Genomic DNA, 20,008 nt, shown 5'->3' on the forward strand with positions numbered 1-20,008 from the left:
TTGGTTTGGTTGTTTTCGGTTTTGGTTTGGTTTGGTTCGGTTATTCGGTTATTAACCATAGATAAAAATAAAATAAACAATTCATTCAAAACGTGAAAAAAGTGACAACAATTCATTCAAACAAAAAAATAGTTAGAATGAGTGAAAAAAGTGACAACAATCCATTCAAACAAAAAATTAGTTAGAATGACTGGCTTACAGAACTTTCGATCATTGAATTTACTGAATAAAACTTCAAAATTCACTATTTTGGCATAGAAGGAAGAGACAATGACATTTTTAGTCCCACAAAGAATTTTCATAGACACTCATATACATGAAACCAATAAGAAAAATGTTCTCACCTTGGACATTTTTTCTTTCATTAAGTAAAATTATAAAAAATAAAATTTGATGAAACATATATAAAAATCTTTAAAAATTGTTTATGAATATAATATATTATGTATGTATAATAATAAAATTTATGTCTATAACTTGTTGGTTCGGTTCGATTATTTCTTCGATTTTTTTCGAACAAAACAATAACCAAACCAAATACTATCGGTTCTTAACAATCTAAAACCAAACCAAACCAAAACCCAAATTAAATCGGTTCATTTAATCGATTTGGTTTGATTTTTCGGTTTGGATCGGTTTTTATCAAAATCATGAACACCCCAACTCTCCATTATATTTTTTCTCCATTTTGTTAAGTACGCATTTTGATGAAAGACATGTATCTTATTTAATATTTAAAGGTTAAAATTACATTACATTCATAACCATCATTAAGAAAATAAAATTAGAAAAATACTCTTCAAAATTGGTACAAAAAAGAGAAGAAGATATTTTTAAAAATTTGAAGATCCATTAAATACCATTGATTTAATCTTAATTTTATATTCAAAATATCAAAATTGTTGAACATGAATTTAACATATTTATTTTGCCTGATAAACAATAATCTTTCGAAAATATTTTGGCATTAGAACATTCAAAAATATTTTTGTTTTTTGAAAAATCTGTTCTTCTGATTCACACATACAAAAGAAAAGATTAAAAATATTCTTCTTTTTTGAAAAAAATAGAATTCTTTTTTTTCTCTGGAAATATCAGTAATAATATAATATATACGATTTGGTTATATTCTCCAAACAAAGTAACCCCCTACCTTTAAATATTTGGATATAAAAATATAAGATATCTCCTTTTTTTACTTTATTTTTTTTAAAATTTCTTCAATTATTTTATTTTGTAAAAGCATCCCCTTAATTCATAGTTCCTTAATAAATAAAATCATAACTTTCAAACTTTTCATATTCATAACTTTCAATTATTTAATATACAAATTTGTAACATCTTAAAATCAATTTAATAGATTTTTTTTAAGGTATATGTACCTCCCACTATAATTGTCTTCTTTATTAGAATTATATATATATAAAATGAATAAATAAATAACGTATATTTGTGATAAATCATGGTGAGAGAGAATACATGAATTATATTCAAATCTATGTGGCTACTCTCTATATCAAAATTGTTGAACATGAATTTAACATATTTATTTTGCCTGATAAACAATAATCTTTCGAAAATATTTTGGCATTAGAACATTCAAAAATATTTTTGTTTTTTGAAAAATCTGTTCTTCTGATTCACACATACAAAAGAAAAGATTAAAAATATTCTTCTTTTTTGAAAAAAATAGAATTCTTTTTTCTCTCTCTGAAAATATCAGTAATAATATATTAATATATAAGATTTGGTTATATTCTCTCCAAACAAAGTAACCCCCTACATTTAAATATTTGAATATAAAAATATAAGATGTTAATAATTAAGTTTCAAAAATTGTGAGAAATATTTTTCTTACCAAATTTGGAAAGTCCTTTTTAAAATTTATTTGATTTTTTTTTATAAATTTAATATAATATTGACTTTTAAATGTCTCTTCTCTAAATCTAAATGTATACTTACGAAATAGAGAGGAGCCGAATCTTACTCAAACATAGTTATGCATGAAATTCAAAAGTTAGAGAGATTATTTTTTATTTTTTAAATTCAATGCGCTCATATATCACCACTCGTCTAATGCATATTTATGTGGCATAAGATCCATCAATATTAAAATTTTTATATTTAAGCTCTCATTCTTATAGAGAGTATTGCGAGAAGAGAGAATTAAGTTATGATAGTGAAACATTACCGTTGAAGTTATACTTTTACAATAGAAAATAAAAATATATATACTTAACGTAAGATGAGATCATGTAAAAGACCAAATATCATTTAGTGACTTGGTGTGATCCTTACTACTCCAATCACATATAGATTATAAGAGAGTGACAAAGTAATTTTTTTAGAAAAAACATGTGCATGCAGCGTTAAAGATGCAACTTTATTATTTTATATAGGGAAACGGGTCAAAAATTTCCCTCAACTTTGTTTTATTGGTTAACTATGTCTTTACTGTTAAAATGAAGTTATTTTACTCCTGCCGTTACTAATTTCACCATTTTTATCCCTCAATTGGATGGAAAATCCAAATCAACTAAAATTACCCAATTTCAAGTAAATAACTTGATTTTCTCTTTTAATCCGAACCCGACCCATTTATATTAAATTAGAACCCTAAACCCATCTCTCTAATTTTCTCCATCTCCTCCTTCCATTGAAACACATATTACTAAAATTGACAGCAAATGTTATGTAGTTAAACTCATGCATATTTGTCTTTCCCACTAAAACTGCATCACTATTTCGTAATCTTGACACAGGAACCCCATCTGCCTTCACCTGGCGAACCTCATGAAACCATTTAGAACCACCTGCACTTTTTTACAGGGAAAAATATTCAGCTAACAATGATAGAGATATTTACTGAGGAAATATGAAGTTAAAAAAATACCCGGATGAAAATAGCAATCAATGTCATCCTTGACTGCAATGAAAATCCCATCCAAGATTGACAGTGGTTTCCTCCATGACCACATTCAATAGAGGAAGGATATGAAGAAGATTAGAGAGATTTAGGACACTAGTGTGGTCGGAGCTTGGAGCTTGTTCAATCATCGGATTTTACTTTCCTCCGGAAAGATCTGAAACTATGATATTGCTTGCTTGTTGAGCCTAGCCGGATATGAAGCTGTGGTTGTTATTTTCGAGCCTTGATGCTCGCCTGATTGTGTTTTTGGTTTGATCTGTTAGCGGTGTTTCAGTTGTTTTCCGATGGGATTTTGGTCGGGGTTTTGTTGGTTGGTTGTTTGGAGGTCGGAGAATTGGGGTCTGGTGGTCATTGCTGGTTGTTTTAGCTTGGGTGATGGAGGTCTGGGTTCTGGTGTGCTGAAGTGTGATTTTACCACCAGATTTTGGCGTGGAGAGGGTGGTGTTTGAGAGCTGTTTCAGGTCAGTTTTGCGGCTGTTTGAATGATTCCGGCGGTGGGTGGTTTGTTTAATGTTGTTCCATCTTGGAACTGGTCGGAAATGGAGAAGAAAGGTCTTGTTGTGGTCACCGAAAAGTAAAGGAAAATGGGTTTGTTTGTTAATATTTTATGTTTAGTGTCGTTTCTGGTTTTTGGGTGTTTCAGGTGGTCGTTTGGAGGTTGTTTCGGTGGTGTTTCGCCAGAAAAAGGAGAAAATAAATGGGGGTTTTGGGTTGCCGGAGCTTGATTTGGGGTTTTAATTTGGTATAAATGGGTCGGGTTCGGATTAAAAAGAGAAAATCGGGTTATTTAATTTAAATCGGGTAATTTTAGTTGATTTGGGTTTTCCATCCAATTGAGAGGTAAAAATTGTGAAATTAGTAACGGCAGGGGTAAAAATAATTTCATTTTAACGGTAAGGGCATAGTCAATCAATAAAACAAAGTTGAGGGATATTTTTTACCCTTTTCCCTTTTATATATTATCGGGAAAAGAGTCTGAAAAATACTTCAACTTTGGCCGAAATTGTTGTTACGATACCAAACTTTTATGGAGGACCTTTTTACCCCCTGCACTATTTAATAGTGTATTTTAAAGGTATATATGTGTCCACGTGGACACGTTACTATTTATAATTATGCAATATTTATGATGTCCATGTGGGCACATATATACCTTTAAAATACACTATTAAATAGTGCAGGGGGTAAAAAGTCCTTTTCAAAATTTGGTATCGTAACAACAATTTTGGCCAAAGTTTAAATATATTTCACACTTTTTTCCCTATATTATCCATTAATGTCAAATACCCAAAGTAAATTATAGCAACACATTGTTTTCATATTCTCTTCTCTAGTGTTGTTTCTTAAGCATAAAAATAAGTAGAGAAGGTAAAAAAAAAATAGGAGGAAAAAGATAAATAAAAATGCTAGTCATATAAATATTATACGTACATATTATAATAATTATTAATATAATTAAGGAGTTATGCGCTCATCAAAAGTAGGAAAGTAATAAAATAAAGATAATCAAGTTTTTATATTAAAGAATATTGATACATGAAATGATAGTAATTGACACATTCATTTTTGTATAAATTAATAAAAAATAAATATATTTTTAAAAATGAGAGAAAAAAATAAATAAGATCCTTGACCAAAGAGATGTGCTACTCACTTTTCTTTTAGCTTAATATAAGTTTATATTTATACTATATGAGTATAAATTACTCTCTTTCTAAACCACTAAAACATGTAAAATATAGGATAAAAAACAAAAAATAAAAGAGAAGAAATTAGGAAGAGATAGAATACATGTTAAAATTCTCAATCATTCACGACCACGGCTTATAAATGACATATGTTTTTTTCTAATCTCGTGTTAAAAACGAAAAAAAAAATAGAGAAAAAGGGAAGAGATAGAATACATGTTAATGATTAATCAATGTTGCAAAGATAATATAATGGAGGTGCGTAGATACCACTTTCTAAACTTTGACATTACAATATCAACAATTTAGTAATTGACTACAATTTCTATAATAAAATATTATGTATTTTGTAAAAGTTAAAAGAACACTAAGCATAAACATGAATTACTTACTTTGAGGAAAAATTTATATGCAGTCATGAAAAGATGGGGTGTATTGGAAGAGGTTACTACTCTCTTAATTAAAGGTGTTTTGTTCAAATCTTAAGTATAGAAAAATTCATAGTAGGGAGGAGTGCTCCCTCCAAATGAGTCTTACACGTCGTGAATATATAATCATGCTCTAATACGGATACCAAACACCAAACGAAAAAAATCAAAAAATAGATAAATTATAAGAACCTCTTCCAATACAATTGACACATTACTTTCAACTCACCTTCACGATATTCCATAAAAATTGACACATTTTCCATGGAAAAATCTTGCCAAAACATTTTGAACTTCCTGCCAGAGTAGACAATATAAAGTTAGACATATTCACTATTAGAGTAATATTATTGAATCAAATCCAAAGAAGAATAAAGAGGAAGAAAAAAACAATGGAAAGTATTTCAATGTACTAAAGTATTTTTTTCATTGATTAACGTACTAAAGTACACATGATATAAAATAAGGCAAAATATCACGTCTGATATTTATACTAAATCAATAGATATAAGATATAGTGATATATTTTTATAGCCTAGTGCAAACATTAGATATACAAATAAATATGTATTTTCGTATAGCTAATTCAACATAGTTTGCTTAGGGTGTGTGTTTGATATGGAAGAAAAAATAAATCATTTTTCCACAATCAAATACCAAAATTTATTTTCATTAAAAACAAAAATTGACTGATAATAATTTATTCATTAGAAAAAAGGGACACTAGTCAAACAAGAATATAAATTTTAAAAGTAGAATACATAAATAATAATAATAAATAAATAAAACTTGGCATGGATTGCATATTCAAACCTATTCGTAATTTAAATACTTCCGAACTATGCTGGAGTATTTGATAACATTTAGCTGAATTGAACAATTGATTTTTGTAATATTTCCTTAATTTGAGGAAATGGTTATGGACTGCAAATTACAATTAAAATTTAAAATGATATATTTATCTTTCTCAAACGTTAATTGATTAGAATCTATTAATTATTGTAGCCTTAATTAGAGGAAACGGTTAACCATTGCAAATTACAATTAAAATTTGAAACGGTATCTTTCTCTTCTTAAACGTTAATTAATTAATCCATAAATTATTATTGCCTTACTTAAAGGAAACGGTTAAGGACTGACATTTTGCATTTAATTAATTAAAATCCATTTCAATGGAAAAATAGGGGGAAAAAACTCCAAAAAAACTGAGAAAATAGATAAATAGGTTTGCTGATCATTGAAGCATGCCACATCAGCGAGCTGAAGATCCTACTTTATATAAATACTAGGTAACTTGGCCGCGCTATGCGCGGTGATAAATGTTATCTCCTGTATTCAGATTAGCAAACCAGAAATAATAAAAGATGAAAAGAAAAACACAAAGAACTATCCGAGTCCACAAAATTCATTGTGTGTCCTTAAGAAATTTAATCCCCTCAAGTACCCGAGGTTGCAGATTAATTTCTCCTAAGATAAAACGGATTAACCATTAAAGAAGTAGTGGTACCTCAAACTTCGATAATTTCAACGAACTCAAAATGACAGCAACGAATCACACACACAGACACGATCGATCGATTTTATTTTGTAAGAAATGTATGCAAAAGAAGGGAAGAATTCGATACCGAAAAATGAGAGAAAACCTCTCTATTTATAGCCAACAAAGGGTAAAGGTCACAACCCTTTGGAAAGAAGACAACCTTTCAGAAAGGTCACAACACTTGGGAAAATGTATAACCTTTCAAACGGTCACAACCCTTTAGAAAGGACACAACCTTTCATAAAGTTCACAACCCTTCGGCATAGTCACAATCCTTCATTTTCTGTTCACACCTTTAAAACCCAACAATAAATATTATATCAAAGGTATAAATTAATCGTTTCATATTTTTTGAATATAAAAGAATTTTTAGTTCAAATTCAATTAAATAGATCAAAATTCATATTTGAATTCATCTTATTATTCACACTGAACCAATTTCTAACAAATAAAATATACTATTACATGAAGGAAAGAAAAGTACTTTAAAAATAATGAAAAACAAAGTTGATCATTTTGTGTAATTTACACACAATACATATGTGGAACATCGTAGATTGAAGATAGAGAACTATTTTTAAAATTTTATACTTTAAATTTGTTTTTCTTCATTTATACTTAAAAAGATACTTAATAACATAACGTTTATAATGTGAAACTAGTAATACTAAAAAAGAACGAAATTCAACCGATAATAATATAAATAGCTCAAATAGATCGTGAGAAGTGTAAAAATTATTTGATAAAATAGGGAAATTATAATGTCTAAAACGTAAAAATGAGCATATGTAAATTATGCTAAATTTAAATTGAAGTAAAAATATGTTGTACTGTAGTTTTGTAGTGTAGATTTAGTACTTAATACTCTTCTTCAATGTCCGCTATTTAACTTGAAATAAGAAACGTTTAGGAGCCTCTTTGGCTCCTTAACTTATGTCTTAACAATTATGTGAGAAAGACTTTAAGAAGAATTAAAAAAAACACTATTTCAAATATGAAATAAAAAGGATAATCTTGAACAAGAGTTTCATGAAATAAAAAAATTATGGATTTATATAGACAAAAATGAAGGAATCTTTAAAGAAAATATAAATAGTTCTTTGTGCAATAGTATTTTTAAACTTTTGTTAGTAATCTGTATTATTACACACAAAGTAACAATAACTAATTGCATCTAAAAAAAAATACAGACTTGCAATAATAAAATATTATAAAAATTCAAACTAAGGAACTTACATAGAGAAAACACAAGCAAACACATCTTCATTGGGACCTTATCATAAGAAAATAGATCAAAATAAGAATACATAATCAGTGCCCACTTTTTTGAGCTCTTGTTCGACACTCTCTTTGACAAACTAATCAACATTCAAGAGTCATCTTCACCATGTAAAGTTAAAACATGAATTTTATAATATTATAATAATACTACAAAGAACAATGAAATATAAAAAATAATTTTGAGTTGGGATTTCATGAAACAAAAAACTTGTCAATTTCTATTGATAAAAATGGAGAGATATCATAAAGTATCTTAAATTTTATAATTTAATAGTTGGAGGTTATAAATATGAAAACTTAAAAGTCATGAAACTAATGATATTATTAAGAATAGAAGTTTAATAGATTTAAGTTATGGAGGTGAAACTTAAAAATTAATAAAGAAGAAAAAACAAAATAAAGAAGATTAAGAAATAAATCAATATTATATAAAGATATAAATTTCTTGAATTGAATAAATAATAAAAAGAAGTAAAATAAAGAAAAAAAGAAGGAAAAGACTATAAAATAAATAGATAAAACCCATAAAATTTAACTTTCGTGAATAATTTGTTCGAATTCTTTTTAAATCAAATGAAAAGGTTTGTAATAATTGATGAGAAATTAATAAATATTATAGGAAAAGAGAATAATAACATTCATGACAAAATAAATTAAATATGATTACCTTTAATGTTATTTAGATTTGTAGGTGAAATTTTTTGTATTTTAAAATAAAAAAAAGGCCAAAAAACCCACAAAAAAAGATAAATAGGATTGAAGCCCTTAGAGAGCGTCACCTCACCGTTTTCATATTCAGGTTTATTATTATATATGAATATAGATGTTTTATTTTGGTCTTTAATATATTTTACTTGATTGAAATAATCTTTAATGTATAATAAATGTGTTTATTTTGATCTTTGATATATTTTATTTGATTGAAATTTCTATAATGAATAACAAAACTTATAAAAGATGTTCAATTTGATTATTTGCCATAAATCTAACAAATTTATATATAAAAAAGTATTAAATTTAAATGTGCACCTCACATCGCTTATAAAATTCGTCATTGTTATCTTCTTTGTTATAGAAGACAAAGAAAGAACTTCATGAAATTAATAACATTATCTTTACTTTCTCTAACAAAATTTACTATTTTCTCTTGCTTAAAACGAAAGTTAGTGGAACACTATTTTATGAATTAGGTAATTATACTTTTATGAAATTTTCTCATAAAATATTAAGGACAACACCTTATTAATTCGATTAATGACATTCATGATGATTCATCTATCATTTAATCTGTTTTCAACAACAAGATCCATATTGAATAACTAAATTTTGATATTCTTATTATGTTACATATTACATGGTCCATTTTTGGTTTATAAGTTCAAATGCTTTTGTTTGTAGCACTTTAATGTATTAAACATTTTTTTATTTTCAATTCGTTTTCCAAAACTTGCATTATTTTCTTTTTATGCAACAAACTTTTGAACATTTTAAAGAAAATCACATGAATAATCAAAATATCACAATTCAAACCTCAATAAACATTGATACTTAAATAACTTGAAAGTTGTGATAAAACTGAAAGAACTAGTCTTATTTGATCCAAATAAAAAGAAAGAACTAGTCTGAAAATATGTATCTCTCTCTGCCTTACATAAACAGGCAGAATAAAGAACCATAATCATCTAAATTAATATAAGAAAATGAAAATATTTTTTTCTTATCAATTCTAAATCTCTAAATTCCATAAAAATCAAAATGGCTCTTCTTTATTTATCATTGGTAGAATTTATAAGTCTTGACAGATTTAATGATGCTCCACATTCCACCAATAGGAGATAGAAGAGTCAAAAGTACACCCACTATGATACACACCTGCAATATTAAAAAAAAACAAAGTAATTAGATAGATAAAAAAAAGAACTCCCTCCGTTCCATTTTATACAGTTAGTTTGACTCTTGACACAAGAGTTTAAGAAGAAAAAAAGCAAGATTTTTAAAACTTATGGTCTAAACTCTAAAATAAGTGATAAACACTGATGTGACCATAAATCATTTCATTAAGGGGTATTATAGGCATTTTAAAGTCAAATTGTTAGTCCATTTTTCTGAGACCGACTAAAAAAATAATGAAATCATATAAATCGAAACAAAGGGAATAGAAAAAAAAAACTAGCATATTGTTTAAACTTACCCAATTAATAGTCCATGACAAGCCAAACCTCTTGGGCTTTTTGAGTATAAGCCAAATGATACATGGAAGCTGTAAAAAGAAAGTAAAAGACATATACATAGGTTAATTAATAAGTATTAATCTTAAAAGATTTTTTGTCATGTGAGTTAATAAATATATTCTGATTAATAAAATATATAGAGTACTTACATAGTATGAAGTTGGTGCCAAAGCAAAGCCTCCAAAGAATCCCATTAAACCACCAAAGAATGGAATTGTGATACCCACAAACAATGTAAATGCTACAAAAATAACAAAATCATATCATAAAAAAAAAGAAAAAAAAATTGATATAAATATTTAGTAAAAGCTAGCTTACCAACAAAAAGCATACGCACGACAAAACGTAGGCGAAATGAAGGTTTGAATTTCATTGACCTCACCGCGAATGTCTCAAACATGTCAAACACTGGCATTGCATAAACCTAAAGTGATTTTCAACCATTAATACAACGACTTCAATAATGCAAAAGTAGAGTAATTTTGAGAGTATGTTACCTGGTAACTTCCAATGACATGAAAGACTACGAAGATATTAGCAGCAGCAACAAGCCAAACAGGTTTATATAGTGTTAGCAAAATATTATCATCAACTCCATTACCAAACACCCAATATCCAACGAAAGCAACAGGCAAATAGCATATCGCGACGATAATATAAGCTATCAATACACCTTTCCACATAGCTTTCTTTGATGGATTCTCTGGTGTTGAAGGAATAGTAGCTTGAATTTCAAGAACAACATTATGTCCAGCATATGAAAATGCTACATTACCTAATGCACTCAAAAACATAAACACATTATCTGAACTTTTACTACTTCTTGGACCATAACTCACTACTTGTGTCCCAATCGCGTGCTCTTTTATTGATGCAGTCCATGCTATAAAGGAATATGCTATGGATAAAACAGCCGCGACAAATGAAACAGAGGAGAGGGAGTTGAAATTTGGTAACAGAGATAGGCCAAACTCGATGGATGAAAAGAAGGTGATGAAATAAGTGAGTTTGAGTGGTTTCATGTTTGGGAATATAATTTCTTGAAATTTTTGCAATGATTTACCACCAGTTACCATGTAGATGATACAAGTGCTGACCTCTACGATCATTTGTTGTGGAACAACAATCCAGAGGCCAAGTTTTTCACCAAACGCGCATTGACCTAGTTCATGATATCTGTCAAATCTCTTACCCGGAATCATTTCATGCATCTCAACCATTTGCCAGATTGTGTAAAATGTTATAATCCATGATAGTAACATTGCTGTTACACCAGCTCCCCTGCATAAACACAACCATTTGAAAATATGAACGAATATGCTAATACTCAATAACAAACAGTCTCTCTGTTTCCACAAGGTAGTGATAAGGTCTACTAGTTATATTAAATGCAGATTTATTACTAGTATAAGAAATTGTTGGATTGAAAATGTAACAAACAGAAATTTACTCATTAGGTCAATACTAAGAAAAGAAAAAAAACAAGTGGTAACAGACGGTCTCTCTAACTCCACAAAGTAGTGATAAATTATCTGAAAATATGAACGAATGTGATAATAGCACAGTCTCTCTATCTCCACAAGGTAGTGGTAAGGTCTGCTGGTTATATCAAATGCAAATTTATAATATATGTATAAGAATAAACACAAATTTACTCATTAGAAAGAAAAAAAAGCTCAAAATATATGTTTTGATTTAATTCATATAATTGTTAATTTTTCCTACATTTGCATTGTAAAAGCGTGCATACGAGATTTTCTTTAATTACAAAATAAAAAAATTAATTATTAAAGATTGTAGAATATTAGTGGTTTAAAAATCATGATTAATATTTTTAGATACTATCATATCTGGAAAAATATTAAATGGGTAAAGGAATATTTGTTTACAAAAAAAAAAGGGCAATAATTAAGGATATATATTAACTTTTCCGATTTTTTCGTACCCTCAACTGCAAATGGACTGCATTTTAAAAATCTTTCAAAAGTTACAAAACCTAATTTTAAAAAAAAACTATGGTATAAGATAATACCAATTAGATAAAATACGAATCATGACTATTTTACAATATCATATCTAAAATATTTATATTCGACTCAAATCACAATAAAAAAAACAATAAAGAAATAATTACCATCCCATCTGAGACATAGCGTAAGGGAGACTAAGAACACCAGCACCAACCATAGCGGTAACATTATGCATAGTTGAGTACCACCACTTCGCATTCCGGTTCGATGTTATTGGTAGCCATTCATCGATTGCTTTTTGCTCCTTTGTCCTTGTATCGATTGCATTATTAACTCCATTTTCACCAACACGAGCCATGAAGAAATATCTAAAAATCTAAATCTAAAACAAAATATAAATAGACTAATTAATGTAAATAAGAATGAAAATTTTGTGAGAGAATAAAGAGTAAGAAAAATTAGAGAAGAAGAAAGAGTTTAACATGAATTTCTAGTCTTCTTCCTTAGTTTTTTTTTTTTTTCACAAGAGAAGCAAAAATGAGAATATATTTTTATAGGCCAAAGTCTCCTATTTATATAGGTAAGGTAAGGTAATTAACCCACCCCTAAATCCTAGTTTTTAGTAGATAATTTAATTCTTGTTAGATACGGATTCCATAACTACTAATTTTTACTTATATCAATAATTAATTAATACTTACCATTTATTCTATTTATTATATATATAATAAAAAAGAAAGTGGGTAGCTAACTTAATTGACCTAGTAAAAATTATATAACTAATTTGATATTACACTTTTATTTGTTTTGTATTAACGTAACTACCGGACTTGACTCATTGCATTTCTCAAGCATCCGTACAAATATTAATTTTTTAAAGATATTTTTTGATATAATATTTTAGTCATCATTTATTTAAATTCTTTACTTATTCTGTTTAAATATAAATATACTATATATATGCAGAATGACTAGCGATAACATCCGACCGGAATGCGAAAAGCAAATAAACTTGGTTAATTAAGAAATAACTATGAATTAATTTTAGTTAGAGAAGAAAGAGGACTTATTTTATTTTATTATATTTTATCGTAATTATAATTATATTCAAAAAGATATTTTATTAATCACTTAATTAAGTGATCATGTTTATCTTAAAAATAACTAGTGTAGAAAATCTTATACACTGACTGTGCATAAAACTTGAACTCAAAAGAAAAAGTTTAGATCTAAATATGACATCTTAATATTAATATGTGTGTTTAGATTAAAACATTTTAATCTTAATGAAAACAAATGAGCTATGAATTATCTGATTACGAAATTATGGATAAGATTTTACTACATGTTGGACTAGTACAAAAGATCGATTAAGCGTCGTTTTGCATAAGATAACTACTCTAAAGAAAGTTATAAATATGTATGTTTTCTAACAAAAGTAGGGTTCTTAATAATTTTATATATTTATAATAACCTAGTATACGTTTTCGCGCAATAAGCAAAAAGTATATATTGAAATATATTTAAAATTATTGTCTTATTTACTTGATTATTACGTTTTTTTTAATTATTTTTTTGTCAATTGAAAATTTTAATTCATTTGATCCATGAATATTTATTAGAAGGCTATATCAAGGAAGAAAAATATTTTCATCATAAGTTACCTTACGATTCTATGTTATCCACCATAAGATTCAAAGTTTGTTGATAAATTGATAAAATTATTTTATTAGGATAAGAGAAAAAATTGTTCCAGATTTGTTGAATAGAAAATTATTAGTGACTAAATATTAGCTAATGACATATTGTAGATTAATTTTTAGCAAAAATTATCTAAATATTCAACTTATTTATCATACTTAAAAATTACAAAAATTCCCAATCTTTTATATTTTCAAATACATCACTTTACGTGATGTATCGTATCGATCGGATACATCATAGCAATGTATCGGTCGAATACATCACTTTACGCAATGTATCGATAGAATACTCAATTTACGTGATGTATCAGAACGTTGAGTGATGTATCCAAAACAGAGACACGTTGGATCAAGACGTTAAAGAATATATCTATAACCGGGACATAATGTAATGAGATTTTGTGTAAAATTCCCTAATTTTTACCATTCAAAATTTCCTTAACAACTACATTCAATTATACACAAAATTTCTTTAACAACTACATTCAATTATACATAATGTTGGAATTCCTTCAATCACCATAAAAAATTACTTGAGAACTGTATAAAATAAAAAAAATTAAAAAATATATATATATATATATATATATATATAAAATATCATACATTCCTTCTGTAGACATTGAAATTTTGTGGGACTCTAGATGTGTTCAATTCAAATTGGGACTCTACAAATTGTGTTCAACTCAAATTAGGATTCTTGGAGGCTACTCAACCCCTAGTTCACGCCTATATAAAGGGTACAAAATTCCCTTTAAATGCATCTCAAAATATCCCATAAACTCTTGGGTATTTTTAAAGATCAAGATCTCGAATATTCTGCAAATTAATGGAATATTATCAAACCTAAATCATCCTAGTTTGAGAAATACGCTACTAACGACCCTTGAATCATGGATACATCTTAGGAGAGTAGAATCAAGGGAGGAACATAATTGTACCCGCAATCTATCTTTATCAATACAGTTATGTTTCTTCATATTTTATTTGTGATTGTAATTTATTTTCTGTCGCTTTAAAATTTGTTGCAAACACCTTCAATAATTTTTGTGTGTTTCCCTGTTTTTTTTGTTACATTTTTCAATGGCTGTTACTATTATATAGCGAAAGTGATTTTATATTTTTCTTTTATCGTATATTAATGCAATAAATAATTAAATTTTCCTTCTTTTTAGTTATTTATATTGAATTATGAGTTTAAATTTTAGTTATTAAATTACCTCATATAAAAGATTTAATTTAATTCTTAAAAAAATTATCTTGTTGCGTGAAATTCTTTTATTTTGACTTAATTTATTATAGGATATTAGTTATTTGGTATCATCCTCAACATAATTTTTTCATTATTGTTTATAAAAAATCTCATCATAAGTTCAAACAAATACTATCATTCGATATATTTTCTTCTTTTGTTCCACAATTATTTTTATTGTGTTATCAAATGCTTACATTGTTATATAATTTTTTAAAAATTAGTATTCATATAAATCACGATTTGTTTGGTCAATATTTTTGAATATATCAAAACACCTCAATTTTTTTCAAAAAATATTTTCATACATAAATTAATTTTTAAATATCAAGAATTATTTTTTTGAATAAATTAATCTTATATTTTTAGGCAAAATATGCAAATTTGAGCTTTAAAATAAAAAGAATACTTGACCGGATGCATTAAAACACTTTTAAAAATAAAAATAAAAATCAAACACATTTATTTTATTTTAAGAATATTTTATTAAGCACAGAAAAATAAAATTACTTTCTATCATTGTAATCCCGAAAGAAGATGATGGAAGAAAAGCATTTAATGTATCATTTTACGTATTTATTTAGTACAGTTTAATTTACATATTCCAAAAGAATATATTTTTTTCTTGAAATGTTAAGCTATATAATTTTAAATAAAGGAAAAAATATATACATGCAAACATAGTAACCATATAATTTAAAACAACAACGAAACAAATAAAAATAAATCAAATAATACACGACACAAATAATCTTTTAAAGTTGCATAGTAAATAATATCAAATAAAAGAATTTTTTATATTTAAAATCATTTCTTGCACGGATAATTTGATAAAATAATTATGTGCTTATTAAAATTTAGAAATCAATTAATTTATATAATATCCATTTTCTTGCAATAAAAAAGAAGTAGTTAAATATAATAATTTAATTAAAAGTTAAGTTTTTAATTTAAATATTTAGGATTAAACGATTAATAAGTTCCCACAATAAAAAAGTGGCCTAGCTAAATTTGCATTGCAAACAAAAAGTGTGTAATTATTTTTGCGTTTAAAAATTAATGCAATCAATTTTATATTTTTGCTATAAAGAAAAAGTAGTTGTAGGAAGTTAGTTCAAATATTTAGTATAGTAAATTTGAGAGAACTTTTCACAAAAAATAAAATAAAATCTTAAATGTACTTATTAAAATTTAATGAATAAAAAAGTGCTTATTAAAATTTAATCTAAATTTTGATATTTATGTAAATAATATACATTTCTTTTTGCTATAAAGTAGGAGTAGTAGTGGAAAGTTGTTTAGATATGAGAATGACTGAATGAGTAATCTAGGATTAAGTAACAATTTAACTTTATAATGTCCATTTTACCTTTAATGAAATTATGTATAACTACACAAATATTTATCACTTGTTTTAAAACTTTTCCTTTCTTTCTTAAATTTTGTGTCAAATCAAAGGAACTTGTATTCTCTTATTTAATACTCCCTCTATCCCTAATTATTTGTTCACTTTTCCTTTCATAGTTGTCCCTAATTACTTGTCCATTTTGACAAATCAAGAAATGACAAATCTTTTTTTCCTATTATACCCTCAATTAATTATTTTGAAAAAGATAGAACTTTTTTAAAAGCTTAAATTTTTAAGGAAAAATTACCTAACTACACACAATTTATTATCATATTTTCTTATTTTTCCTACCATTTCAAAAAATATCATAAATCCTTTTTTTTTCTCCCATCATTCCTTTTTTCGGATACATTAATTTGAAATCTTCTACCCATGATTTTACTTCCTTTTTTCACTCCACAAATCTCTCAACGGTTACTTTCATTAATCTATTTTTGAATTTCAAATCTTTTCTCTTTTCAATTAATGATTTCAAGTTATTCAAGAGGCAGATTTATTTCAATCACTTCACTTTTTTTTTTTTTTTTTTAATATCATTTTAAAAAATTACTAAATCTTTTACTCCCGGTCTCTTAATGGAAGAGAGGTGCGAAAACCTTGCTAATGCACAAAGTTCATCTTGGAGTGCATTTGAAATGGTTTCAGAAATTTCTAATGGCGGTCTTGATACACTTCATTCTGTTGGTTCGATCTTTCAGTTTTTGGGATAACTTTCAATGTATCTCGCTTATTTTGATTCTTAAATTAGTCTTTTTTTTTAGTGTTATCACTGATCTGATACATCACTGTTACAATAACGTTTGTTTTATTCAATGTATCATGTTCATATTTAAGGTATTGATACATAACTCTGATGTTGTTGAATCTTCGATTAGTGTTTATCATGTTCAATATAAATGTACTTGATATATAAATTTTGTGTTATGTATCACACGCAAAAAATATGCAATTTGGAACAATTACATGTCTAATATTTTTTTTAAAATATAATATTTCTCAAACAAAATAAGATACATAAATAATAATGTATCATGCACTAATTTTTTAGACATGATATGTAAATTCGAAATCATACTAAATGTATCTGATACATAACAATTACCAAACAATAATGTCTCGATCTTAAACCTAAAATCTTATGGGCAACATTTTTGTCACGCCCCGAGCCTACACCCTGGAAGTGGCTGACACTCGAGAACCATTGCTGGCCCCAAGTGAACCCTTGGCCTGACTTACTTACTCATCGAAAGACTTAAACACAAGAAATAGTCTAAAAAGGAACTTGTGAAATAACTTAGAATGTCATTAAATAACCATTCAAACTTAGCCAATATGGCAACCTCAAGTCTCAAAAACATAAGTCAATAATAAAGTAGTGATAACTGAATTTAACTAACTAACTGTCTGTCTATAAAGCCTCTAAACAACTAAGATGGATGTCGGGACAGGCCTACGACACCCTAATGAACTAATAGTAAAACTGAAAGCAATAAAAGGGATCCTTCGGAAGCAAGGAGGCTTACCACAAGACTCTGAGTGATCAAATTGGATCAATGAGGCGTTGGATGCTGATCTTGGTTACCTGCGTCTGCATCATAAAACGATGCAGGTCAACTGGCATCAGTACATTGAATGTACGAGTATGCGAGTTGGAATGCTAAAACACAACATAGGCTTGAAAAGATTTTGAAAGAAACACTTACCTTGACTTTTCTAAACTCATGAATAACTCAACTCATAATAAAGCAATGAAACACATGCAATACATGAAACACTTTATAAAACAGTAAAATCAACTTAGTTCGTTAAAGAAAATGCAATAACAAACTCAATTTTACTCATATAACAAAGTAATATAGTTTATGTGGGAGTTTCTCTAACCGAGAACCACCACTATGAGCCTAAGTGATGATACAACGTCTTGCCCACGCTGCCAGAATTGTCCTATACTTTGCCATCATATAGAACGCTTAACTTAGTGGATCCACTAGTCTATGCTAAAAGCATCTTAAGGAGTCATCTAAAAAGTATGATCATTTACTACCCATGATGACTACATAGTTTATGGAGACTTGAGTTAATATGAACTCGCATCCCCATATCGGTGCTCAATACTACTCCCAAAATATACTTAGCTCATATGTTTTTAAAACAACCTTCTTTCTTTGGTTTGAGATAATTACTCAAAACTTAGCTTAAAAGCTCTCTTGGAAATCAGTGTTACCCTTTCTTGTTCAAAGGTGAAAACATTTTAAACTCTTGGGAATACTTAGTTCCCTTATAGCTTTTTGAGAAATGAACTCAACTCTTTACTCTTTCCTTAACTTGAAACTTAAGTCTTAGAACAAAGTTAAAATGTTTGTGAAAGACTTTTGAAAAACTTAAATGAACCTCTCTTGACTTGCTTCTTAACTTCTAAACTTGACTCTTAACTTCTTTGAATTGAATTATGGATTCAAGGACCGTGATTTGTGATAGGAAATATCTCATGATGTTTAGGAGTGTTTTTAGACAGCTAAACATAAGAAAAGATCAAAATTTCACTATCTGAAAGTGGGTCTGCGAAGCAGAGAAATATTAAAATTTTTGGTTCGAAAACAACTTTTGAGGCAGAACGGTCTGTGACCGCTCCGCTCCGCGAAACAATTTTTCCCAAATCTGGGGAGCAAGTCCGCGACGCGGAGGCACTTCCCAGATTTGCCCGACGAAAATTCCTTCTTCATTTTCCAGCTCTAAACCCTCTAAACTCCATTGGTTCTTTCCCCAAACACTTAGAATCATTTATACCCTCAAATAACATCAGATTCTACTCGAAAACCCAACTAAAAACATGAATCAATCTCAAGAAAACTCCAACAACACAACCCACAAGGATTCAAACAAACTTCATCAAGAATTCAAGGGATTTACTTTGAAATCAATATACTTTGCTGAAATTGAATCAAGTTGGGCGCGTGGGTGAACTAACCCAACGCTATGTGATCTCACATACCTTGTAGGGATCACCCTCGACAAAATCCACAAGCTAAACTCAATGATCTTGACGATTCTTGGTTTCTCTTCTCCTTTCTCCTCTTCTCTTTTCTCTTCTCTAAAACCCTAGCTCTTTTCCAAAAGCATAAAGTCAGTTTAGCTAGTCAGTTTAGACTCCAATTAATTACCCAAAAACGGAATAAAATAATTAGATAAGGAAAAGACCAAACTACCCTTCAAAAATCCGGATTGGACTTTCCTAAATCCAACAACCCAACTTCCAAAGGGAATATCTCACTCATACGAACTCGGAATCGTGCAAACTTGGCGGCGTTGGAAAGATCATTCCAAGAGCTTTCCTACCATATCTAGAAGTACACCTAACTCATCCTGAGCTAGGAGTTATGGTCGTTTGAAGTTCATCAAAAACTCAACTTAACATACTTAACAAATTTCCAGATTTTTATATTCTTTCCAAAAATGACTATTTCCAAATCCTAACTTCTTCCTAGTTATTTCAAATTGGCGAGATGTTACAACTTTCTTATTTAATGTACCTAGTAAAAATACAACACTTATCAATTTAAATTGAAAGGATCTTCATA

At 27.9% G+C, this 20,008-nt stretch overlaps 1 protein-coding gene across 1 annotated transcript; it reads right to left on the bottom strand.

Moving 5' to 3' along the window:
• Nucleotides 1-9,639: 9,639 nt before the first annotated feature.
• Nucleotides 9,640-12,436, bottom strand: LOC102582350 (lysine histidine transporter-like 2). Its single transcript, XM_015306307.1, has 6 exons — nucleotides 12,232-12,436; nucleotides 10,595-11,378; nucleotides 10,416-10,521; nucleotides 10,247-10,338; nucleotides 10,058-10,126; nucleotides 9,640-9,738 (listed from the first exon to the last, which is right to left on the bottom strand). Exons 1-6 carry the CDS (start codon nucleotides 12,423-12,425, stop codon nucleotides 9,640-9,642), a joined length of 1,344 nt encoding a protein of 447 aa, XP_015161793.1. The 5' UTR covers nucleotides 12,426-12,436.
• Nucleotides 12,437-20,008: the final 7,572 nt, after the last annotated feature.

This window comes from Solanum tuberosum, unplaced genomic scaffold (assembly GCF_000226075.1).
Source record: "Solanum tuberosum cultivar DM 1-3 516 R44 unplaced genomic scaffold, SolTub_3.0 scf00027, whole genome shotgun sequence".
Lineage (NCBI taxonomy): Eukaryota > Viridiplantae > Streptophyta > Magnoliopsida > Solanales > Solanaceae > Solanum > Solanum tuberosum.